Source organism: Polyodon spathula, chromosome 13, assembly GCF_017654505.1.
Source record: "Polyodon spathula isolate WHYD16114869_AA chromosome 13, ASM1765450v1, whole genome shotgun sequence".
NCBI lineage: Eukaryota > Metazoa > Chordata > Actinopteri > Acipenseriformes > Polyodontidae > Polyodon > Polyodon spathula.
Window position 1 is genome coordinate 24763544 of NC_054546.1, and position 26418 is coordinate 24789961.

The 26418-nt window shown below is 39.2% G+C and overlaps 1 protein-coding gene across 1 annotated transcript in view; it reads left to right on the forward strand.

The window, feature by feature from the left end:
* The first annotated feature begins 848 nt into the window (after positions 1-848).
* The window catches only part of csgalnact2 (chondroitin sulfate N-acetylgalactosaminyltransferase 2), a 56212-nt gene continuing 30642 nt past the window's right edge, over positions 849-26418 (forward strand). The window contains exons 1-3 of the mRNA XM_041268598.1: positions 849-982; positions 14436-15823; positions 22842-23058. Of these exons, the coding sequence (XP_041124532.1) occupies positions 15190-15823; positions 22842-23058 (851 nt within the window). The 5' untranslated portion in view covers positions 849-982; positions 14436-15189. The remainder of the gene's footprint in view (positions 983-14435; positions 15824-22841; positions 23059-26418) is intronic.

Below are 26418 nucleotides of genomic sequence, written 5' to 3' on the forward strand. Positions count from 1 at the left end.
ACAGGCTCCCTTGAGAAAGATATGTACAACATATCGAAACGTTGGGCAGCTGGCTCTTTATATATATATATATATATATATATATATATATATATATATATATATATATATATATATATATATAATGGGAATTAAATTCTTAATACTGAAGTGTATTATTTTTCTCAGTAACAGTCGGCGAAATTCACTGCTTAACCTGTTCACGAATGATTGGACAGCTGTCAGATCTTTCACTTTCCCATTGGCTACTCACTCACCTTCATTTTCATGAAGAATACCGTGAACAGCCTGTGCTTGCTTATGATTGGACAGCTGCGTAAAACCTGGCAGATATTTGACTTTCCTACTGGTTAAACTTACTGTCTGTACCAGCAACTGTAACAGACACAGTTTATGTCCCACCCAGCTAATTTATGATTGGGCTACCGCAGAGAAAATGCAGCTATTCAATATAGTCTACAAGCACAGCATACGGGAGCAGCACGTTTAACAGACTGTTGACGCTTTTGTTGGAAAACGCGTTTAAAGCTGCACATTCTGTGAATGTTTTTAACCCAAAGCTTAAAAGTAAGGCATGTTTGCATTATATTGAACATAACACGAAATAATAAGCAAATAGTTCCCATGTCTGTGTACAGAATGATGCAGTCATCGCACCACTTGTAAAGAAGCATTGCAGTTGATTGGAGCACAGACACTACAGCGTGTTCAAACTCTTCTAATTTCATTCCTAACTTGTTGATATGCGAGCTACACTGCATGTGTGTGCCATCCGCGTCACGGTGACTGTCTGTGCATGTCTCTTTAAGAAACTGCAGCCTGACTCACTTCCACCGTCAGACAGGAAGTACATCTTAAGTGATAGCGTAGCTGCTTTGTGACAACAGTTACAGTTTATTGTTGATGGATTTTCACGCTTCAATGTTTTGCCGTCCACGTATGTCGCAGAGTATTTTGGTTTAGCAACCTGATGCAAATTGGGGTAAGTAGCTTAAAACCGCATTTCATACCAAAGGCTGCTCCTGGTCGTTTTTTGCACATTAATTCAACCTTTAGACAAACAGAATCGATGACAAAGATGATGTATTGACTATTGTATTGAATACACGTTTAATAACATCAAGGAATGCTGAGCATAGAGATATAAACACTGTAGTGTTGTAACAACATCCGAATGTCAGCTACCCTGTGCTATTCGGAGGCTAATGTCAACCCCACGCTCAGAACTTTACACAGCAGTACTATTACACATATGTCAATCTGGAATTTGCAGATCGTTCTACACCTCTGTTATAAACGCTACACAATACAAAGAGGTGTATTCTGTGATAATATGGGATGGTTCACGCTGTGTACTACAAACTTTAATCAGTACTTTTATAGTTTCTTATTAATATTATTTGGGACTATTTGGAATATTCCTAGCGCTGTGATACACACTAATGTCACAGCAGCTCGACTGAGCTTCCAGAGTGAGCGGATGGTCAGTGTACTATCCGCAGAGCGTTGTACTTTCACGCTGCGATCTGGACTCGGGTTTAAATATAGTTTAATTGTATCGGACAAATCCGCCTTGGCATAGTTTAATGCGGGGTACGGCACACTTCTCACACACTCAAACACAATTCTACCAAATTTCTCATCCTTGACCGTTGTTATATTAATATAACAATTCGAAACTTATTTACAAAAATATAGTAAAACAAAATACACCTGTACCGTTATAATACATACAACTACGGTTCACGTTGCGCTCGCGCAGTTTCTTTTTTATCCCCCCCCCCCCAAAAAAAAACATAAAGGAAAAAAACTATTCTTAAACGGGATGCCTTTGGCAAATGTGGCAGATCATATTTTAAAAACTTTTTCCCCTTCAACAGAACTAATTGAACTAAACGGCATCATTCACGCCTCTTTTACTAACACCATTTCTGTCCATACGCAACTTCAGTCCGTGCCACGTCATGTGCGACATATACATAACTCTTAAACTTAACCCCTACACCAAACCCTACCCCTAAACATAACACATACAAATTTGGTAATCTATTTGTATGTATAATCAAGCAGGTATTACTAACAATTAATCAACTCCCTACACACAAGTACTTAGTACACAAGTATCGACTGATGATATATAGCTAAACTTTTAACACCAACAGTTAAGGTAATGGGATGCTATAATTAAATGTACCAGATGCCAAACTTTGAAAATTATCAAAGAATACAATTCAGTACAACTTTGACACATTACAGAACTTTAGGAATCATTAAACTTAAAAAATTCAGTAAAATGATTTTATACTCTGACGCTTGCTGTTAAGGCATTGTAATAATGTGCCATTGAAATGAATACAAGTTCTTAGCTGCTCAGTAACAGACAGGATCTCCAGCCCTTACTGACGAAATAGAAGACAATTAAAGAATGAGGTGACTTTGTTTTAATTTGTTTAACTTCAACAATTTAAAGCACAGAATGCTCCTTCTAAAGTTTTGGTGGTCTGAATAAAGCTGTAAGCTTCATTTGCCTCCGTCTGCTCGTCCTTTTGTCAGCTAAATAACGTAATACACCACAGGTGCGTTTGGTTGATTAGGCAGTACCGTTGATCAAAGATAGGATAATTATCTGTACTGTACTAGAAAACGATTGAGGGCGAACTAGATCTAGCGGGTTTCTATTTTGCATAGATGCCCGCTGGAACCTTGAAGTGCTTAACTGTGAATTACATTTTAAAATCAATCCGCGTATAAATACTGGCTTTTTCCCTTAACATTTTAATCTACAACTAATCTGATAACATAAAAAGCTACTTAAACATTGACGCTGGTCTACAGACAAGCGAAGTCATGTCTGTGACAGGAGACGATAATGAAGGTCCAATTTGCAGCTACTGGACAGCAAATCAACAGGGAAGACACGACTGGTCCACAATTCTGTCATCGGCTGGATCCAAACAACACCCTCCCTCAAAACCAGCCAGTCAACCTCCCAACCCTATTTCCGTTCTTTCGCACCAGCAAATCCACTCCCTGCCAGCTTGAATGACGCCCCGCCTCCAACAAGAAGTTTCAAGTCAAACTCAATACTACACGGAATATCAACAATTCTACATGTCCAGATACGTTATATTAAGAAAGCGTAAGACCCCAATAAATAAATATGTTGGCAATAATAACGTTTTCTCTACGCGTGTGTCGTTTTTCTGTTTTAATTAATGGTAGGGACTATTTTCCTCAGCAGAGTGTTACCTGAAGAAATATCAGAAGTTCAAGGTAAATATAGTTTTTTTTTTTTTTTTTTTTTTAAAAAGAGAAAATAAATAAATAAATCATTTTCTAATAGCGATAAAGCCCTCTCGATGTTGGCTCTACGGTGTGGCAGGTTACCTTGACTTTCGTTAACGCCCTCTTCTATGGCTCGGGACGCATAACTCCAGTCGCGGTCATCTACCACACGGCAGAGCCCGCATCGACGGGCTCTATCGCTTAATTCTAACCGTTTGTTTCATGCCTTCTAAAGGCTACTACAGCCAATGTTCACCACCTGAACTGAAAGGTAATATGCAGTAATATTTTAACCTATATTTCATAAATAAATACATGATTTCTATGTTTTCCTCACTTTTTAAAAATGACTTATTAAAGCTTAACGACAAAATGTTGCAGAATTTTCTATTTAAGGGTACCATAACCGTGTGGTGTTTGAAGATGTTCGTCTTGAAATAATTCTGGGTGTATTGGACCATTGCTGAAACATTTGCACACATGCTGTGAAAATACTTACTTTGACTTGTTGATGTTGCGCAACATACTGTGTTTTTTGTTAACACTGTTTAGACAAAGTAAAGGCTGTAAACGTAACAGTCTACATAAGCAATGTAACCTGTCAAAATATAATTGCAAGAAATCCTTCTTTAATGGCTCTTGAATGAAAGGTTTGGAAGTAGGACATGCTGGCTGGTTCTAAATGTTTATGGACTGGAAATAGACGCTCAGTGGCTTCACACTGATAGCTTTTAAGGCTGAGGCATGTCGATAGTCAGTCCTGTGCATTGTTTTTGTGTAAAGGGTTTAAGCAAAGGAAAGCTCTTTTTTTAAAATTTAAATTTAGAAGCTGCAATTCTTTTTTTTTTTTTTTTTTTTTTTTTTTTTTTTTTTTTGCATTAAGCGCAGAGTCTGCATGCGATTGAGCTGACCTTCTTCCATCTGCCCCCACCCCCTTTGAGTGTTTACTGATGGGATTGGATCTGTGCAGGAGTCTTCAAAGTAACAGAGCAAGTTAAGAGCGTTGTTCTAGAATTACATAAGAACATAAGAAAGTTTACAAACGCGAGGAGGCCATTCGGCCCATCTTGCTCCTTTGGTTGTTAGTAGCTTATTGATCCCAGAATCTCATCAAGCAGCTTCTTGAAGGATCCCAGGGTGTCAGTTTCACAGCATTACTGGGGAGTTGGTTCCAGACCCTTGCAATTCTCTGTGTAAAAAAGTGCCCATTTTCTGTTCTGAATGCCCCTTTGTCTAATCTCCATTTGTGATGCCTGGTCCTTGTTTCTTTTTTCAGGTCGAAAAAGTCCCTTGAGTCGACATTGTCAATACCTTTTAGAATTTTGATTACTTGAATTAGGTCGCCACGTAGTCGTCTTTGTTCAAGACTGAACAGATTCAATTCTTTTAGCCTGTCTGCATATGACATGCCTTTTAAACCCAGAATGATTCTGGTCGCTCTTCTTTGCACTCTTTCTAGAAGCAATATCCTTTTTGTAGCGAGGTGACCAGAACTGAACACAATATTCAAGGTGAGGTCTTAACAATGCATTGTACAGTTTTAACATTAATTCCTTTGATTTTAAATTCCACACTTTTCAAAATATATCCAAGCATCTTCTTGGCCTTTTTTATAGCTTCCCCACATTGTCTAGATGAAGACATTTCTTAGTCAACATAAACTCCTAGGTCTTTTTCATAGATTCCTTCTTCAATTTCAGTATCTCCCATTTGATATTTATAATACACATTTTTATTGCCTGCGTGTAGTACCTTACACTTTTCTCTATTAAATGTCATTTGCCATGTGTCTGCCCAGTTCTGAATCGTGTCTAGATCATTTTGAATGATCTTTGCTGCTACTACAGTGTTTGCCACTCCTCCTATTTTTGTCATCTGCAAATTTAACAAGTTTGCTTACTATACCAGAATCTAAGCCATTAATGTAGATTAGTAATAGCAGAGGACCCAATACTGATCCCTGTGGTACCCCACTGGTTACTTCACTTAATTTTGAGTTTTTTCCTCTAATCAGTACTTTCTGTTTTCTACATGTTAACCACTCCCTAATCCAGTGGTTCGCAAAGTAATTTGGGCACGGGCATAAATTGGTCTTATTTATCTGTTTGCGGGCTCGCTGACTATTGCACTGCCTTCTCTAGACATACACAGTGTGTGTAATTATATATATATATATATATATATATTATATAATTTAGTTTTTTGTTTTAGCATTCTTGGCTCACTCTGATAAAGCCAAGTCCCAGGCAGTAAGTGTGCGTGCTGCGCTTATTAATTAAATAATTTACATAAAATACGCAATGCAAATATATTTAAATAGCATGTTTGCACAGATAACCATGAATAAACTAAAATAAGAGGATAGATAGCATCTCGCTTTGTTTCAATTTGTCAACAACACTGTTTTAAAGATCGCTCATCTCCAGAGGCTAATAAGAACATAAGAAAGTTTACAAACGAGAGGAGGCCATTTGGCCCATCTTGCTCGTTTGGTTGTTAGTAGCTTATTGATCCCAAAATCTCATCAAGCAGCTTCTTGAAGGATCCCAGGGTGTCAGCTTCAACAACATTACTGGGGAGTTGATTCCAGACCCTCACAATTCTCTGTGTAAAAAAGTGTCTCCTATTTTCTGTTCTGAATGCCCCTTTTTCTAAACTCCATTTGTGACCCCTGGTCCTTGTTTCTTTTTTCAGGCTGAAAAAGTCCCTTGGGTCAACACTGTCAATACCTTTTAGAATTTTGAATGCTTGAATTAGGTCGCCACGTAGTCTTCTTTGTTCAAGACTGAACAGATTCAATTCTTTTAGCCTGGCTGCATATGACATGCCTTTTAAGCCCAGAATAATTCTGGTCGCTCTTCTTTGCACTCTTTCTAGAGCAGCAATATTTTTTTTATAGCGAGGTGACCAGAACTGCACACAATATTCAAGATGAGGTCTTACTAGTGCATTGTACAGTTTTAACATTACTTCCCTTGATTTAAATTCAACACTTTTCACAATGTATCCGAGCATCTTGTTAGCCTTTTTTATAGCTTCCCCACATTGTCTAGATGAAGACATTTCTGAGTCAACAAAAACTCCTAGGTCTTTTTCATAGATTCCTTCTCCAATTTCAATATCTCCCATATGATATTTATAATGTACATTTTTATTTCCTGCATGCAGTACCTTACACTTTTCTCTATTAAATGTCATTTGCCATGTGTCTGCCCAGTTCTGAATCTTGTCTAGATCATTTTGAATGACCTTTGCTGCTGCAGCAGTGTTTGCCACTCCTCCTACTTTTGTGTCGTCTGCAAATTTAACAAGTTTGCTTACTATACCAGAATCTAAATCATTAATGTAGATTAGGAATAGCAGAGGACCTAATACTGATCCCTGTGGTACACCGCTGGTTACCACACTCCATTCTGAGGTTTTTCCTCTAATCAGTACTTTCTGTTTTCTACATGTTAACCACTCCCTAATCCATGTACATGTGTTTCCTTGAATCCCAACTGCGTTCAGTTTGAGAATTAATCTTTTGTGCAGGACTTTGTCAAAAGCTTTCTGGAAATCTAAATAAACCATGTCATATGCTTTGCAATTATCCATTATCGATGTTGCATCCTCAAAAAAATCAAGCAAGTTAGTTAGACACGATCTCCCTTTCCTAAAACCATGTTGACTGTCTCCCAGTACCCTGTTACCATATAGGTAATTTTCCATTTTGGATCTTATTATAGTTTCCATAAGTTTGCATATAATAGAAGTCAGGCTTACTGGTCTGTAGTTACCTGGTTCAGTTTTGTTTCCCTTTTTGTGGATCGGTATTACGTTTGCAATTTTCCAGTCTGTCGGTACCACCCCTGTGTCAAGAGACTGCTGCATGATCTTGGTTAGCAGTTTGTAAATTACTTCTTTCATTTCTTTGAGTACTACTGGGAGGATCTCATCCGGCCCAGGGGATTTGTTTATTTTAAGAGCTCCTAGTCCCTTTAACACTTCTGCCTCAGTTATGCTAAAGTTATTTAAAACTGGATAGGAACTGGATGACATGTGGGGCATGTTGTCAGTATCTTCCTTTGTAAAAACTTGTGAAAAGTAATCATTTAACATATTTGCTATTTTTTTTTCTTCATCTACTATTTTGCCATTTGTATCTCTTAAACATTTAATCTCCTCTTTGAATGTTCTCTTGCTGTTGTAATATTGGAAAAACATTTTGGAATTGGTTTTAGCTCCCTTAGCAATGTTTATTTCTATTTCTCTCTTGGCCTTTCTAACTTCCTTTTTGACTTGCGTTTGCAGTTCTGTGTACTCTTTCTGTGTACTTTCTTTTTGGTCCTTTTTTAATGCTCTGTAAAGTGCCTTTTTTCGCTGAATATTTTTTTTAATTGATCTATTAAACCATTTTGGCAATTTAGTTTTACATTTAGATTTGTCTACTTTAGGGATATAATTGTTTTGCGCCTCTAGTACTACATTTTTGAAGAACAACCATCCTTCTTCTGTGGGTGTTTTCTCTATTTTACTCCAGTCTACTTCTGTTAGTCTCTGTTTCATACCTTCATAGTTTGCTTTTCTAAAATTGTAAACCTTAGCTTTAGTCATTACTTTTGGGGATTTAAAAAACACTTCAAATGAGACCATGTTGTGGTCTGAGTTTGCCAGTGGTTCTCTGACCTCTGTTTTAGTTATTCTATCTTCGTTATTTGAAAAGACTAAATCAAGGCATGCCTCCCCTCTAGTGGGTGCCTTGACAAATTGTGTTAGGAAGCAGTCATTTGTCATTTCCACCATTTCTATTTCATCCTTCGCGCTACCCACCGGGTTTTCCCATTTTATTTGGGGGAAGTTGAAATCCCCCATTAGTATGGCTTCTCCTTTGCTACACACATTTCTAATGTCATTGTATAACAGATTATTGTGCTCACCGTCTGAATCTGGCGGTCTATAGCATGCTCCTATTATTATGCCTTTTGAATTTTTGTCTGTTATTCTGACCCATATTGATTCGGTTTTATTTTCTTTGTCCAGGTTTAACACCTGGGCTTCAAGACTGTTTCTTATGTATAGCGCTACCCCTCCTCCTCTTCTGTCCTGCCTGTCTTTCCTATACAGTGTATACCCACAAATATTATATTCGTCCCCATCACTCTCAGACAACCAAGTTTCTGTAACACCTATCACATCATAGTTACCTGTTAGTGCAGTAGCTTCAAGTTCTAGAATTTTGTTTCTGATACTTCTAGCATTTAGATAAATACATTTAATGGTTGTCTTACCTGAGTTGTTGTTCTTGTTTTGATGCGGTCTCCCTTCTGTTTTTTTGTTGATTTCTCCCCCCTTCCTTTCTAGTTTAAATGCTTCTGAACCTGCTCGAGGATCTTTTCTCCGAGTAGACTAGTTCCCTTGTTATTTAAATGCAGTCCATCCCGTCTATACAGATAGTCCTCGTTGTAGAATGTGGTCCAATGATCAAGATAGGTGAAGCCTTCCCGTGTGCACCACGTCTTCAGCCATTCGTTTTGATTAATTATTTCCAGCTGTCCATATGGTCCTTTGCAAGGTGCGGGTAGTATACCAGAAAATACCACAGTTTTGGTTTTCTCTTTTAATTTCCTTCCTAGCTCTCTGAATTTGTTTTGCAGGGATTTTGGTCTGTCTCTTCCAATGTTGTTTGTACCGATGTGGACGACTACTACCGGGTCGTCTCCTGTTCGTTCTAGGAGCCTGTCCACGTTCTCAGTGATGTGCTTGACCGAGGCTCCCGGAAGGCAGCACACTGTTGTAGTAAGGGGGTCCAAACTGCGAATTGAACTTGCTGTGTTTCTCAATATGGAGTCCCCAACAATCATGACCTCCCTTCTTTTTGCTGTCTGGTCACCACTGTCAATAGGGTCCTGGATGTTGTTCCTTTCATTCTCTTGTTGTTGGTTCTGCTCATCAAAATTCTGAAGTGACTCAAATCTGTTGGTTGTTTTGATTTCTGGTGGTTGTGTTTGACGAAGTTTCTTTTTTTCCCTGCTTCTGCCTACCTGAACCCAGCTGTTCTGACCTTCTATCTCCCTGGTGGCTTTCAGTCTGTTAGGGGTGATGCAGACTTCCATGAATTGTGGGTGTGCCAGTTCCTCAAGATCCTGTTGCTGTCTCACTTCTTCCAGCTCCATTTCTAGCATACTTACTAGTTTATGCAAATCCTGGATCGCGCGGCACTTTACGCACACTTGGTTTAGCTCCGCTGGGTTTTCTCGGATTTCCCACATCAAGCAGGTGTCACAGATTACTGGCTTGAAGACCATGTTGAGGTTTTTTTTTTTTTTTGAAGTTGAGTTTCTTCTGCAGCCGTCAACCTGCTTTCAAACTGCTTCGAAACTGCTCTGTACTTTTCCACGCTGTACTTCTCCCACTCGCTGTCGCTTCCACTCGCTGTCGCTGGGAAGACTGCCTCGTTTAACTGCGTTGTTCTGCTGTGCTGTCGGCTCCTCCCCTCGCCCGTGTCTCAAAACGGCGCTGAATTTGAATCAGCTGCTCCGAGTTTCAGCTTGTTTGTTATCAGAAAAACACACGCGGCTGTGTTTCCCCAATGTCCTCTGTTTTCTGATTAAAGCAATTCAAGATGCAATTTCTCCTTTCTGCTTCGAAACTGCTCTGTACTTTTCCACGCCTGTACTTCTCCCACTCGCTGTCGCTGGGAAGACTGCCTCGTTTAACTGCGTTGTTCTGCTGTGCTGTCGGCTCCTCCCCTCGCCCGTGTCTCAAAACGGCGCTGAATTTGAATCAGCTGCTCCGAGTTTCAGCTTGTTTGTTATCAGAAAAACACACGCGGCTGTGTTTCCCCAATGTCCTCTGTTTTCTGATTAAAGCAATTCAAGATGCAATTTCTCCTTTCTGCTTCGAAACTGCTCTGTACTTTTCCACGCTGTACTTCTCCCACTCGCTGTCGCTTCCATATATATATATATATATATAATGTGTACACACATGTGTATTTATTTTTATATAATATATATTATATATATAGTGTGTGTGTATATATATATATGTGTATGTGTGTGTGTGTGTGTGTGTGTGTGTGTGTGTGTGTATGTATGGCATGCATGCATAGACTGATGTAATCAATTTAATATGCATAATAGTTTAAGTTTACTAGCAATGTTACACAGTAATGCACAGCTACACATGTATTTTTGTTTTTTTAACCTTCCATAACGTCAGTGAATCGATGCAATGGCTTTTTTGGAGAACGATATATTGATAAAAAAATTAGGCATCACCCCAGCCTTAATACCTTTGAAAATGCACTGGAGTGGAAATCCTTCCTCATCTGTCAAACCAGAGGGGAAGTGTCTTTGCACAGAGCTCCATGCAGGGGTGTAACGTATTGAGAGGAACAGTAGTTCCTTGTACAAGTTAGAAAAACTTGTTTGAAACTACTGAGAGTCTCTTTACAGCTCCAAGAGTTTTGCTGTTTTCACCATGTTGCAGCAGCAAAACTAAATCACTTAGACCATCTGTACCAGTACCAAAAGTCTGAAACTTTCTTACATTAAATGTGAAAAAAAAAACGTAAATACGTCTTATATACAATGAGATATAAGTCGTCAAACTAAGGTAACGTTATTCTTCCTCTTCCGTTTACTTTTTTAAGAATGACTATTCAAGACTATTCAAACAGAAAAGCTAAATAACTTGACATCTACCAGTCACATGATTCCACATGTTGGTCAACGTCAAAATAAACCAGGGAATGCAAGCAGTTTGATATCCACACCATTTATATTTAACAATGAATTTATGTTTTAAAACACATATCGCACAAAAATTACCATTTGAACTTGCAACATGACGTCTTTGAAGAGTACACAGCCTTAACCTGCTGCGCCACTGCACTGTTGTTGAAATGCGTACATTTTTTAAGCTTACAGCCTTGCCTGACCAGCTTTTGTTGAAAACCTGAAGGTTCTGCTCAATTTCAAGAATTGCTTTATTTCCTGTTTGAAAATATCTAGTTTCCTGTTTGGTAGATACCATAGAATGGAATTGTACACAAAAGTGGCATGTAGCTTCCTTGTCTAAATCTCTGTAAGGAATACTTTGTTGGGTAGTAATATATAATATATAAATTATTAAATGCATAGAGGAATAAATATATTTCAAAATAAATATTTTTAAATAAATAAATGTAGAAATTAATGTTTATATTATAAATGTATAAATAAATTAATAAATAGCAAGCCAGAAAAAAATGTAATTAATTGATTTGGCTGATGCTTTTATCCAGAGCAATTGACATTTGTAAACCTATACAAAAGTATGTTTCATGTCAAAAAAAAAAAAAAAAAAAAAGCTACGAGACATTAGCGCTTCTTCACTTGTAGCATATGTGGAATAGTGGTTAGAGCACTGTGCTCCTGACTGGATGGCTGCGAGTTCCATCCCAGGTCGGAGACACACTGCTGCTTAAAACAAACAAAAAAAAAAGACCAGCAAAGAAAAAAAACTGACAAAATGCTGTGGCAAAGTGGTAATTATTCAAACAGGTGTATAGCAGGTGCGGTGCTGGTGCAGTAATCCCAAGAAACAGACAACAAAGTACAGGTGAAATGGTTTGTTTTTAATGGTTTTATAATCCAATGCCCAGTACTGAAAAGGGTTGCAGTCCCGCAAATAATAAGCACAGTACTAACACACACAGGATCAAAGTGAGTGCTCTCAGTGCTTGTGGTGAAGTACAATATAAATACGTGCTACAGTGGTGAAGTGTTGTCCGGGTTTATTGCTGGCCTATAGTAACCGCTCCGGAATGTGTTAGCCGTCTATAAACACACAAGTAACAATTATAGACAAGGCAGACAAAACAAACACGATTATTTATTTTGCACACTGCACGGGTCCTTCCAGGTTAGGTTTCGTAACCAAAGCGAAGGAACAGACTACGAGTCTCTTATTTATAGACAGTAACACGTTTAAAGCTTGGGACTCCCTGTCTGTAGCTTGGTGTTGTTTACATTATCTTCAGCATATTTTAAGTGATTGAAAGCTGAAATTACTTTTTTAAAAACACACTTTTCTTATACCAATACAGTATTGGTGAGCGATAATCAGTTTGTTTGAAAACCAGCCTTTAATCACTGATAATGGGTGCACAGGCGGCAATTCCACGAGTGCTGTGGGGCTCAAGCACCAATGGGAGAAAATAAGGTCCTGCACAGTGCAAATAAATCACCTGTTCTGTCAAATTATAGTGTGGATGCTTCACAAGCATCTATATAATTTAGTGGCGAGAGAGAATGTATGCATGTTTCCAGTCATACGTGGCTTTAGAAGACATCATCTTCTAGCCAGATTTGTGCCATAGCCTTATGTTTTCGCATACTGTCATTGATTTGCCCCATTGCCGTTGTGCTTTTATGCATCCAGAGCAGGTTAAACATTAGAAAAAAATCACTAATTTTGCTTCCCTTCCAGCGATTTCAGTTGGGCAGTGTGATGCCTGCTCGCAAAGATTATTATTTTTTTTTTTTTGTGGGCAGTGTGTTCCGGACTTAGTTGTTGTGTGTGGTGTGTGTTTTTTTTTTTTTTTTTTTAAAAAACCTGTTTCTTGTCTGAAATTAAAGTTATCCCGAAGGTGATTGGCTACTCTTGTAATTCTGCTGCAGGCCTGTAAAATGGTCAGATGTATGTACTACTGTAAAATGACCAGCCACTATGTAGAAAATGCATAATTAATTTACATTTATTTAGAACACATACTATTTTATGTATCCTGATTGGTCCAAATGAATACATCTTCAGCGATTTTGGACTTTTTTAGATTCAAATTGAATGATTCTGACAAAGTACCATTCTGTGTAAACATATTTATCAGCTGAGACACCATCATCCCAATGACTACAGTAAGTGTGGTGAAAAACAACCATCCGACAAGCCTGCTAAACATTCAGCCATTGAAAACCAAAAACAAATCTATCTCGCAATCATTTTCTAATGTTGCACCCTATCAGCCAGAAAGGACACGACTGAAACGAATTACCGATGCAGTAAACTCATTGCAAAATATATGGTTCCTATCAACACTAGTTGAAAATGATTGTCAGGAAATACCAACTCCCAAGTCAGAAAAAAGCAAATAGCCAAAGAGTTAACCTACATGCAATTATTTTCAAATACCCTTGGCCTGTTGTCAAGCCAAACCACTGAGCCATACATTAGCCTAACTGTACACTACTTTGATCTTGATTAGAACTTATGCAGCCTTTACAAATATTGTGGTTTCCTGATGACCACAGTGGGGAGCAATCGCACTGATGCTCAGTCTGCCTGGGGCCTGAGCGAAGAGCAGCAAATCTGCATCACCATAGATAGTGGATCCAAATGTCCTTATTCAAATTATGAAGAGATGTTAATATAAACTGTCTACCTGCAGCAAAGTGTGCTATGAGCTCCCGAAAATGCTGTTGGCTTATAGTGCTGAGACTGCCAATGCTTTTTTACTGTACAAAACAACATTGGTTTGAGAAAATCATAACCACTGCGTCCTTAACTGAAATAATAAAATAATAGCTCAAATACCACCATCCTACTTGGGGTACGTGATAAGAAATACTACTTGGTGTTTGGTTTTCAGTGGTCCAATGGTCTGAGTGTGCTTGTCCCTTTTCTCTCACTCCAGACTGCCGTTCGGTTTGTTTTTTTTTGTCTTTTTTTGTAATTAAATTTTTATTGAAAAATTCATATACAAAATAAACAGAACTGTTCGGTTTGTTTTTTAATTTTAAATTGTTTCTTCTAGAAGGGCAAGACTGGGGGAATAGCAGAACGATAGTTTTATTGATTGACCATCCGCCCAAGACCTCCCGACCACTTAGAGAGGGAGAGATGTGACGCACTCTCTCAGCCAACCTCTCTGTGTCATTTCCGTGATTAGCGGGTCCTCCAGGCTTTTGATCACCCCCTGCAGGAGCACGCATGTGGCCGATAGCCAGCATAGACCTCCCCTGCTACACGGGCATTGCATTTCAGGGAGCCAATAAAACACTATCTGTTGCTATTAACATACCAACCTTATTGCTGTTTCTTAAATGTTTTTAATATTCTCCTGTCCTGCAGATGTTAAACCAGCAACAGTCTGTGTACTAATCTGATTTTCCATTCATCCCTAGGTTACAGCCTGTTTTTGCTGACTCAGGATTTGAAAATGCATGAGAAATAGGATTCTGTGCACAACTTGACCCTGCCAAGCCATTCACTGCCCGCCACTCTGGGGCATGGTAGCTATGAACATAATTGAAATGAGATTGTGTTGAAATTCAGTGTTTACCGTGGCCATACAAGAATTATTGGATTTGTCATTATGGAAATAAACCCCAGAGTTTGAACTTGAATGAGCTACAGCATTATCATGAAAAACCTCAAGAAAGCCAAGAAGAATTGTTACTTTGACCAAAATGAATGCTGTTTATATCTGTGGAATGGGAATGTAAAGTAAGACTGACAATAAAATGTGAACCAACAAACTCTAATTTTCAGTTTGTTGATATAATGCTTCCATCGTGCACTACTCTTCCTTGGAATATTAATTTCGGATTGTCCTATATTATTGCACTATTATATAGCATAGGTACTGGTGTATTATGAAGTAATAACTACCAGTATAAATACCAGAAAAGTGATATAGTTCATGCCAGTTTCCTACATGTGTATTGTTTCAAATGCAGTATAGTAGATGCTTCCCTAATGTTCTGCAGTGTATAATTACTACTTTTAGAATCCAAATGATTCTCACTCTAGTCTCTGCTGCACAACAATATGGTGAGACAGCTGTATAGTATTATATAGTGATTCATTTGGAATTGAAGGCAGTCCCCACACTCAGATGACACTTCCCTTTGTCCTATGAAACCCTAAGCCTCCACCATGCCTAGAAGAGGCTTGCCCTTGCAAGCCCGGACTCGCTGGCTGCTCCTGGGCATTTCCTTGCTGCTCAGCCTGGTGCTGCTCACTTACCTACTGGAGTGCGCTCCTCCTCCTGACAGCAGCCCGGCTCTGCCTGGGCCGGCCGGGGAGCTTGTTGGAAAGGAGTATTACCAGGCCCTGCTGCAGGAGCAGGAGGAGCGCTACCAGAACCGAGCTGCCAGCCTTAAGCGGCAGATTGGCCAGCTCAAGCAGGAGCTCCAGGACATGAGTGAGAAGCTCAAGGTTCTGCAGGACAAGAAGGGTCTGGCCGGGGGAGGGGCCAGGGAGCAAGAGCCCAACGACCTTCTTGAGTACCTGCACTCGCAGATTGACAAGGCAGAGGTAGGCACAGGCGCCAGGCTGCCCAGCGAATACGCAGTGGTGCCTTTCGAGAGTTTTACCGCCACCAAGGTGTACCAGCTGGAGACGGGCCTGACCCGGCACCCTGAGGAGAAGCCTGTGAGGAAGGACCGCCGTGATGAGCTGAGCGAAGTCATCGAGGCCGGGCTGGAGGTCATCAATAATCCAGACGAGGAGGAGGAGGGGCAGGACAAGGAGCAGAGACTGACCTACAACGATGTGGACTTCGTGGAAGGTAGGGTCACTGCATTTTCAGAGTTTCAAACACACAAGTGAATGTATTTAGTGTTAGAACTAAGAAGGAGGGGGGGAACATGATTCAAGTTCAAGGGTAGGAGACATCTCCAAACTGGATTGTAGCAGAGTACACTTTACATAGTAGAACTAAGAGATACAGAGAAAGCAGCTTCCATCACAGGTAGAGAGACAGAGAACACAACTTCCATCACGGGTAGAAACAATAAGAGAACACAGCTTTCATCATGGGTAGAGCTGAACCGCAGTCTTAGCCTAGGAGGTGTCACCACTGTCTGTTAATGGATGCTGGTCTCATCCTTCAAACACACAACTGTCCTCCTTTACTAAGCCGCCTTTAGTCACGTGTAAGGTACTGCACGCAGGAAATAAAAATGTACATTATAAATATCATATGGGAGATATTGAAATTGGAGAAGGAATCTATGAAAAAGACCTAGGAGTTTTTGTTGACTCAGAAATGTCTTCATCTAGGCAATGTGGGGAAGCTATAAAAAAAGCTAACAAGATACTCGGATACATTGTGAAAAGTGTTGAATTTAAATCAAGGGAAGTAATGTTAAAACTGTACAATGCACTTGTAAGACCTCATCTTGAATATTGTGTGCAGTTCTGGTCACCTCGCTATAAACAAGATATTGCTGCTCTAGAAAGAGTGCAAAGAAGAGCGACCAGAATTATTCTGGGCTTAAAAGGCATGTCATATGCAGACAGGCTAAAAGAATTTAATCTGTTCAGTCTTGAACAAAGAAGACTACGTGGCGACCTAATTCAAGCATTCAAAATTCTAAAAGGTATTGACAGTGTCAACCCAAGGGACTTTTTCAGCCTGAAAAAAGAAACAAGGACCAGGGGTCACAAATGGAGTTTAGACAAAGGGGCATTCAGAACAGAAAATAGGAGGCACTTTTTTACACAGAGAATCATGAGGGTGTGGAATCAACTCCCCAGTAATGTTGTTGAAGCTGACACCCTGGGATCCTTCAAGAAGCTGCTTGATGAGATTTGGGGATCAATAAGCTACTAACAACCAAACAAGCAAGATGGGCCGAATGGCCTCCTCTCGTTTGTAAACTTTCTTATGTTCTTATGTTCTTATGTCAATGGGGTCCTGGATGTTGTTCCTTTCATTCTCTTGTTGTTGGTTCTGCTTATCAAAATTCTGAAGTGACTCAAATTTGTTGGTTGTTTTGATTTCTGGTGGTTGTGTTTGATGAAGTTTCTTTTTTTCCCTGCTTCTGCCTACCTTAACCCAGCTGTTCTGACCTTCTATCTCCCTGGTGGCTTTCAGTCTGTTAGGGGTGATGCAGACTTCCATGAATTGTGGGTGTGCCAGTTCCTCAAGATCCTGTTGCTGTCTCACTTCTTCCAGCTCCATTTCTAGCATACTTACTAGTTTATGCAAATCCTGGATCGCGCGGCACTTTACGCACACTTGGTTTAGCTCCGCTGGGTTTTCTCGGATTTCCCACATCAAGCAGGTGTCTCAGGTTACTGGCTTGAAGACCATGTTGAGGGTTTTTTTTTTTTTGAAGTTTAGTTTCTTCTGCAGCCGTCAACCTGCTTTCAAACTGCTTCTAAACTGCTCTGTACTTTTCCACGCCTGTACTTCTCCCACTCGCTGTCGCTTCCACTCGCTGTCGCTGGGAAGACTTCCTCGTTTAACTGCGTTGTTCTGCTGTGCTGTTGACTAGTTTGTCAAGCACTAGTCATTGACTAGTGCTTGACAAACATCTGCACAATACATGTATTTTCTTTTTTTGTATGTTTCTTCGGCATTGAAATGGAAAGGACCTTTTCTTTGTTTGTCTTTGTTTCTTATACCACCCAGTCGACCAAGTGAAAAAAAGATAGTGCTTGTACAAAGTCAAAAAACATTACAGCCCCTTGCACGAATTTGCAGCATCCTTGCCCACGAGATTCAAAGAATGTCTAAAGCAAGGCGAGTTCATTCTGGTTACCTGTTCTAGTCTGCATGCCCTTGTAGCAACCAGAAATGTTACTCGCATTGTCATAACTATCGCAACGGCATTCCTGTATGTCGAGCCCAACACCTTGAATAAATGTAAGAAATGCATTTGTCATTTCTTCTCCCTTGTGCCCTGTTGATTTAGGAAAAGCTACAAAGTGCTCCACAGGGCGATTTCCTTTGAGGTATCGCAAAACAACAGTGAGTCGATCAATGTGAGCATTGTCTTCACGTGAGTCTACAGATATTGAATAGTATTTTTCCATTTTAACTCAGTCCATCGGAACATCTAAAACTTTTGTCCATGATCTGAATTGGCTCCTCGCACACACTTGCTGACAAACAGTTGGTATGTCCCTTGCTTTTGTTAGTTTTAGTCTGAATGTGCTGTTCTAAGAATGCATCATACTCAGTAATCAATTCCAATAGACCAAGGTAGTTACTATTGTGTGCAGACCTAATTGTTTGATCATCACCTCTGAAAGCCAGCCCTCGCTCTGCAAGAAATGTTATCAAACTAACCAAAAGCTTCACTACATTTTGCTAGTAGTTTGTCAGCTCATCAATTTGATTCTGAATAGCATGGTTAGTGCAGCCTTCTGTTTTTGCTTACTCCGCTACATCTATCACTTGTGTGCCAGAATTCTTTCACTAGCATGCTTCCAGTCACTGAAGCCGGCGTTCGCAAATGCATTACTGGCAGCACCAAACTGTTTACATTCAAAGCAGTGCACCCGGCCAGTAATTGTTGAGTAACACAACCACTTACGCTCAATCTTTTCATCACTTTCACATTTACAAATTAACATGTCCACAGTGCAGCCTCACCCATCCTTGACTAATGTAAAAAATCCATCCTTCCATAGTGTTTTGTGAATTGCTACACATCCTTTCATGGCCCAATTCTCCTGCATTTCCACAATAGGCAAGTGGGGCCACATGCCCAATAGCATTTTTTTCCTCCAGTTCCCACACAAATGTAAAACCCCCCTAGCAGGGTTGTTCTGTCTTTAATTTATTTAAACACCACTCACACAGGTCGGGTTCTTTTCAGGGTCTCTGTTTATTCAACAAATATAGTAGGCAGGAAAGGTTTAATAATCTTATTAGGAGCAAGAGGGTTGCGTGGCCTCTAAGTAACAGACAAACATTATCATCAGGCCCTGAAGCCTCCCCACGTGCTACATCGTATCTTAGCAAATCAGTATAATTTAGCACATTCTGTACTTAACATAAAACACAGTATTTTACTTAATCAACAAAAACTAAATCCTTCTTCTTCTATTATGTGAAAGTATATATACACATGCTATTTTGCTTTTCAGTATTCCAGTCAATCTGTGCAACAGGTGCACCGACACACAGCTCTCTCTTTATCAGGAGATTTTCTCCCTCTGTCGAACCTGGTCTGATGTAACCTTTATTAACTCAGTGCCTTAAAGGGATAGCCCTGCATTTGGCATTTGAGGTAATATATATATTCCTTCCTGTGGTATACCCTTCCTATGGTGTCTCATTTTGTGAAATTACAAAATGATGCGTACACATTTTTTTAAAAACTTAATATTTTATTCAAAACTTGAATGCTTAAACTGAAGACTAAGGGTAAGATAAGTTAAAGTAAAGCAAAAACTGAAAAGAAAAAAACTGAAATATGTTGATTGCATAAGTATTCAGACCCGTCAACTCAGTATTTGGTGGAAGCACCTTTTTGGCAGCAATTGCAGCTGTAGGTCTTTTTGGGTAAGTTTCTACCAACTTTGCACACTGGCTTTGTGCAATTTGTGCCCATTCTTTTTGGCGGATTTACTCAAGCTGTCTCAAGATGCTTGGGGATCGCTTATGGACAGCAGTTTTCAAGTCTTTTTCAAGATTCAAGTCAGGACTTTGACTGGGCCATTCAAGGACATTCACTTTCAGATTCTTAAGTTGTTGAAAGGCACAGATCAGGGGATGGGCATGCTGTCCACCAGTCTTTCACATTGATGTTGGGTGACTTTATGCCACTCCTGGCGCAAAAATTCAAGCAGCTCGGCTTTGTTTGATGGCTTGTGACCATCCATCTTCCTCTTGATCACATTCCAGAGGTTTTCAATGGGGTTCAGGTCTGGAGATTGGGCTGGCCATGACAGGGTCTTGATCTGGTGGTCCTCTATCTACACCTTGATTGACCTGGCTGTGTGGCATGGAGCATTGTCCTGCTGGAAAAACCAATCCTCAGAGTTGGGGAACATTGTCAGAGCAGTAGGAAGCAAGTTTTCTTCCAGGACAAACTTGTACTTGGCTTGATTCATGCCAAAGCTGCCCAATTCCAGCCTTGCTGAAGCACCCCCAGATCATCACCGATCCTCCACCACATTTCACAATGGGTGCGAGACACTGTGGCTTGTAGGCCTCTCCAGGTCTCTGTCTAACCATTAGACGACCAGGTGTTGGGCAAAGCTGAAAATTGGACTCATCTGGGGTGCGTCAGCAAGGCTGGAATCGGGCAGATTTGTCTGTGTGAAGGGCGCATGAATCAAGCTAAGTACAAGGTTGTCCTGGAAGAAAACTTGCTTCCTTCTGCTCTGACAATGTTCCCCAACTCTGAGGATTGGTTTTGCTCCATGCCACACAGCCAGGTCAATCAAGGTGAGGATGGAGGACCACCAGATCAAGACCCTGTCATGGCCAGCCCAATTTCCAGACCTGAACCCCATTGAAAACCTCTGGAATGTGATCAAGAGGAAGATGGATGGTCACAAGCCATCAAATAAAGCCGAGCTGCTCACCCAACATCAATGTGAAAGACTGGTGGAGAGCATGCCAAGACGCATGAAAGCTGTGCTTGAAAATCACGGTTATTCCACCAAATATTGATTTCTGAACTCTTCCTAAGTTAAAACATTAGTATTGTGTTGTTTAAAAGTGAATCTGAACTTATTTTCTTTGCATTATTCGAGGTCTGACAACACTGCATCTTTTTTGTTATTTTGACCAGTTGTCATTTTGTGCAAATAAATGCTCTAAATGACAATATTTTTATTTGGAATTTGGGAGAAATGTTGTCAGTAGTTTATAGAATAAAACAAAACTGTTCATTTTACCCAAACACATACCTATAAATAGTAAAACCAGAGAAACTGATAATTTTGCAGTGGTCTCTTAATTTTTTCCAGAGCTGTGTGTGTGTGTGTGTGTGTGTATATATATATATATATATATAAGTCAAAAAAGCACAGGCACCTAGCTGCCAGATCAGTGGAGAAAAATGCATTTAAAAACCATGATCTGCATTCGTAGAAAATACTTTTGTGAAATACTAATGAAATAATTTATATTTAACAATTTAGTATAAATAATTTCTACAAAGTGTCATTACCAAAACAAAATTAATTGTTATGGTAATAAAAATTCTAAGCATTTTTATGAGTTTATAAAAATCTGAAGCCTACACACTAACCTTGCCTAACTTTGAACATGTAAATCGTGAAATAATTCTAACCTGTAATCATTTGTTTTGTAAAACATTTAATCATAGCAGAATAGCATGTAATAACGCAGAATAAACCTAATCAATGTTTTTCAAACACTTGAAGTGATTTATTTATTTTTTTTAAGAAATGTTTGAAACTGATCTACTCACCAGGTAGCCATGATGGAATTGATACAATATCTTTTCATGATCACTGATCAAAGGTGTGGCTTAAGGTATATTTTCACTAGAGGGTAATGCACTGTCTGTTACTGTAATGACATTGAAAACGGGATAGGTTTTCAATGGCTTTTTATTGAAAAATAAAAAATTAATTAAATAGTTCAACATTATACTGGGACACTGAACTTTTAGAAATAATAAATTACCCTTAAAGGTTAGTAGTACGTAAAAATAATTCTGCATATTTGTTCAATTTTAATGAAAACAGCTAAAGAAATATATGTTGACTGCATCCGACAAAACTTTTTTTTATATTTAAATACACTTTACTTTGAGGTGGGGACTTCTTAACGAGTCCCATTTCTGTAGACTGACCATATTATTATTATTATTATTATTATTATTATTATTATTATTATTATTATTTATTATTATTATTATTATTATTATTATTATCTTGGCAGCTTAAACAATTAACATGAAATAGATCATGGTGCCGCATTGACAAGTTAGGATACTTACAGGAGGACAGTCAAATCTCATTGATACGAATTTCAAGGGACCAGCAACAAATGTTGTATAATGCCACTAATTCGTATTATCATGAGTAACCTATGAGCCAATTGTATACTGTCTGTTTTTCATTTAAGTTAGTCAGTGGTGCAGTGCTAAAAGATGCTCAGAATGAGCTGAACAAGTTAGTGGCACATGTGTGCTGTCTATTGCTTCCAGCGCATAGGGGCAACCAGAAATGTCAAAGAACATTGTTTTCAAGGCTTCTAAGCACACCCTGCTTAGGGAAAAATAAGTATTTGACTGTTCGCCTCTAAAATGCATTGAGCACAACTGGCAATGCACGAGAAAAGACTGGGAAATCGGCAACAATTGCGACTGTTTAAAACATGCTTTCAAAAGTTCTTAACAAATTGATGCAATTGTAAGTGTCGCAATTATCTGCAGCTTTCATACATCTCATTATGATATTTGAGAATCCTAATTTGCATTAGCTCTGCCCCCTATTTGCAAATTTATGCAGGAACACCCATAATTCATCTACACTTGAACCGCAAACAGAAACTGCAACCGCAAAGCATTCCCTAAAAAGTCTCAAATAGCATTGCGCCTGTCTAGTGCATTTCAGCCAAGACTTCTCACTTGTTTGCGACTTTTGTGACGGACGCAACACTTTAGTAAACCTACCCCTTAGTATTTATATTGTAGTATGTGCATAGTGTGAGCCAATTTTTTTCATATTCAGTATTTCTCTGTCACAAATGCATTCTTGTACAGAGATACATGTTGCGCTAATTTAAAGTTCTTATGATGTCTTTTCTGATTGGTAACAAACATATGTGTTTAATGCTACAGTTTAAATGCTTTGGTGTGTTTCAGGTCTGTACCGCACTGAGCGAGACAAAGGCACACAGTACGAGTTGTTCTACCACAAGGAGGGCGTGGCCGGGTTCCGGCAAGTCACTCTGTTCCGCCCATTTGGCCCACTCATGAGAGTGAGGAGCAGCACGCTGGAAGCCACCGGCACCGTCCTCAACATCATCGTCCCACTGGCAGGGAGGACTGAGGCCTTCGCACAGTTCATGCGCAACTTCAGGTGAAGTCAATGACTGTTGAAATGAGTGTTGAGTCGTGTTCTTCTATTGCTGGATGATGTGGATTCCACTCCCACAGGTGCTCATAATGCACCATGTGTGCGAGTGCTGATTTTTAATAGGGTAAACATTAACCTTGTAGAGGTTTCATAAACAGGGAAAATCAGACTTGACAAATTAATATAAAAAACGTAATGTTAGAAAAAGAAATATGAGTCCATGTGAGAATTGTAGATTTGTTGATATCGTAAGTGGGAACTATTTTCTGGTACAATGATGCTATTTTGTTAGTTGTGGATGTGCTATCTGGTATCACTGTCACTCCCTCTCTATGTTGTAATATGTACTATTCAAAGTCAGTTTAATTTAAAGTTTTGACTGGCTTTTTCAACTTAGTTGAATAATTATGACGTCAGGGTTCATCTCATACTTGCACTGATCCAGTTGCTCCTCCAATTAGTGACTGGTTGTTCTCATGTACATCTATGTCATGAACATGTAGTAAGTGATCACTTAAGGATGTTGTGGACTTTTGCAAAGCATAGCTTTTTATTTTATTGATATGTGCAGTTGCCTGTCCCTTGGCATACAATTCTAAGCAAAGCTACAGAAGTGCCTTGTGTCATCCAGAATCAAAGATGATAATGTCCTGGTGTCAGTCAGATGGTGTTTCCTTTTACCTGAATGGCTTTTGTATGTACATTACCACATTCCAAACAGCTGACTTACTACTCCCTTGAAGTCTATATTTAGGTACTATGTACACATTTGATAGTTCAGACCTTTCATTGTGAGTAAGTGCTAACGAACTTACTTGTTTTGTTTTTTCCTGGAACTTGACATGCTAAGCTGTAGAGCCCTACACCTCCCTGCTGGCTGCAACTGCTCAAAATCTATCTGAAAACAATGCATACATTTATTTTAATAAAAGGCAGCTAGTACACAACACTCTTCAGAATTACCTTAAAAAAATCAGAATAAGGCAACCCACATGAAGCTTTCTTAAACATTTGTTGCCCTTTTAATATAAAATATTGTTTTGTGAGCAACCTACAAAAATGGCAATTATTTGCAGTTCTTGCACAAAGACTAAAACCAACCCAATCTAAGAATATTTTAAGTAGTAGTAAGTACGTGAAGTGGCTGTAAAGAAAGCTGTTGCTTTATGTTCACTACTTGTTCAAGTAGAACTAATTTCTTAAGGCGTTTTTCTAATTTATTCATAGATAAAAGTATTTTAGTAAGTTGCAGTCCATCAGTGTGCTTTTAACACTTAGCAGTTCATGTATTCAGCACTTGTCAGGGGCATCATCCAGTTTATTTTCACACACGCTGTTTATTTTACACGCGCTGTTTAAATTTTTTTTTTTCAGAGTAAAACAGGTTTAAAAGACCCTACATAGCAAAAGAACATCAGTACGGCATCTCCAGCCAAGCCCCACCCCTTGTTCGCTGTATTTCACATACCGCTTTATAAAACAATAATAACAATATTTTTATATAGCACCTTTCATAGTGGACCACCATCACAAAGAGCTTTACAAGATACGAGACTCTGCGTGAACTATGCATCACTGCAGAGTCACTTACAACATCTCGCCCGAAAGACAGAACACAAGGAGGTGAAGTGACTTGCTCAGGGTCACACGAGTCAGTGGCTGAGCTGGCGGATGCTTACACTCGGCAAGAACAATGACAATACGAAAACACAAAACAGACAGAGAATGAATGTTCGACCCAGGGCTTAAACAGTGAGGTTAATTGATAGATTGCCGTGGTTAACTATGGGGAAGCACCTGCTCCTGCTCCCTCAACAACACCTTAAAAGGTTATATTAGTCCCATTTTCTACCAGATGTTCAACAAATACTGCACCTGATAGGGGAAACAAGTCCAATAAATCACTGAGGAACTCAAACAATAGTTTAATGGGTGATCACTTGTTTTATCACCAAACTCCTCAATAATGCGATCCAAGTCATTATTTTATTACAATAACATCTCAAAGAGCTCTGCAAATGTCTGTGATATTCTTTGATCGCTGGATGTGGAAGCAGCTATCTCCTTTGTTTTTGTCTGTGTTATCTCTCTGGTGCAGAAAGCTTTTGACAATGTCCCGCACAAAAGATTAATTCTCAAACTGAACGCAGTTGGGATTCAAGGAAACACATGTACATGGATTAGGGAGTGGTTAACATGTAGAAAACAGAAAGTACTGATTTAGAGGAAAAAACTCAGAATGGAGTGTGGTAACCAGTGGTGTACCACAGGGATCAGTATTAGGTCCTCTGCTATTCCTAATCTACATTAATGATTTAGATTCTGGTATAGTAAGCAAACTTATTAAATTTGCAGATGACACAAAAGTAGGAGGAGTGGCAAACACTGTTGCAGCAGCAAAGGTCATTCAAAATGATCTAGACAAGATTCAGAACTGGGCAGACACATGGCAAATGACATTTAATAGAGAAAAGTGTAAGGTACTGCACGCAGGAAATAAAAATGTACATTATAAATATCATATGGGAGATACTGAAATTGGAGAAGGAATCTATGAAAAAGACCTAGGAGTTTTTGTTGACTCAGAAATGTCTTCATCTAGACAATAAGCTATAAAAAAGGCTAACAAGATGCTCGGATACATTGTGAAAAGTGTTGAATTTAAATCAAGGGAAGTAATGTTAAAACTGTACAATGCACTAGTAAGACCTCATCTTGAATATTGTGTTCAGTTCTGGTCACCTCGCTATAAAAAAGATATTGCTGCTCTAGAAAGAGTGCAAAGAAGAGCGACCAGAATTATTCTGGGCTTAAAAGCATGTCATATGCAGACAGGCTAAAATAATTGAATCTGTTCAGTCTTGAACAAAGAAGACTATGTGGCGACCTAATTCAAGTGTTCAAAATTCTAAAAGGTATTGACAGGTCGACCCAAGGGACTTTTTCAGCCTGAAAAAAGAAACAAGGACCAGGGGTCACAAATGGAGATTAGACAAAGGGGCATTCAGAACAGAAAATAGGAGGCACTTTTTTACACAGAGAATTGTGAGGGTCTGGAATCAACTCCCCAGTAATGTTGTTGAAGCTGACACCCTGGGATCCTTCAAGAAGCTGCTTGATGAGATTCTGGGATCAATAAGCTACTAACAACCAAACGAGCAAGATGGACCGAATGGCCTCCTCTCGTTTGTAAACTTTCTTATGTTCTTATACAGTGCCTTAAGAAAGTCCACACCCCCTTTCAAAATTTTCACCTTCTGTTGTCTTATAGCCTGGAATTAAAATGCATTAAAATATTTTTATTTATTTATTTATTTATTTTTATTTATCTACACATCCTACCCCACAACCTCCAAGTGAAAA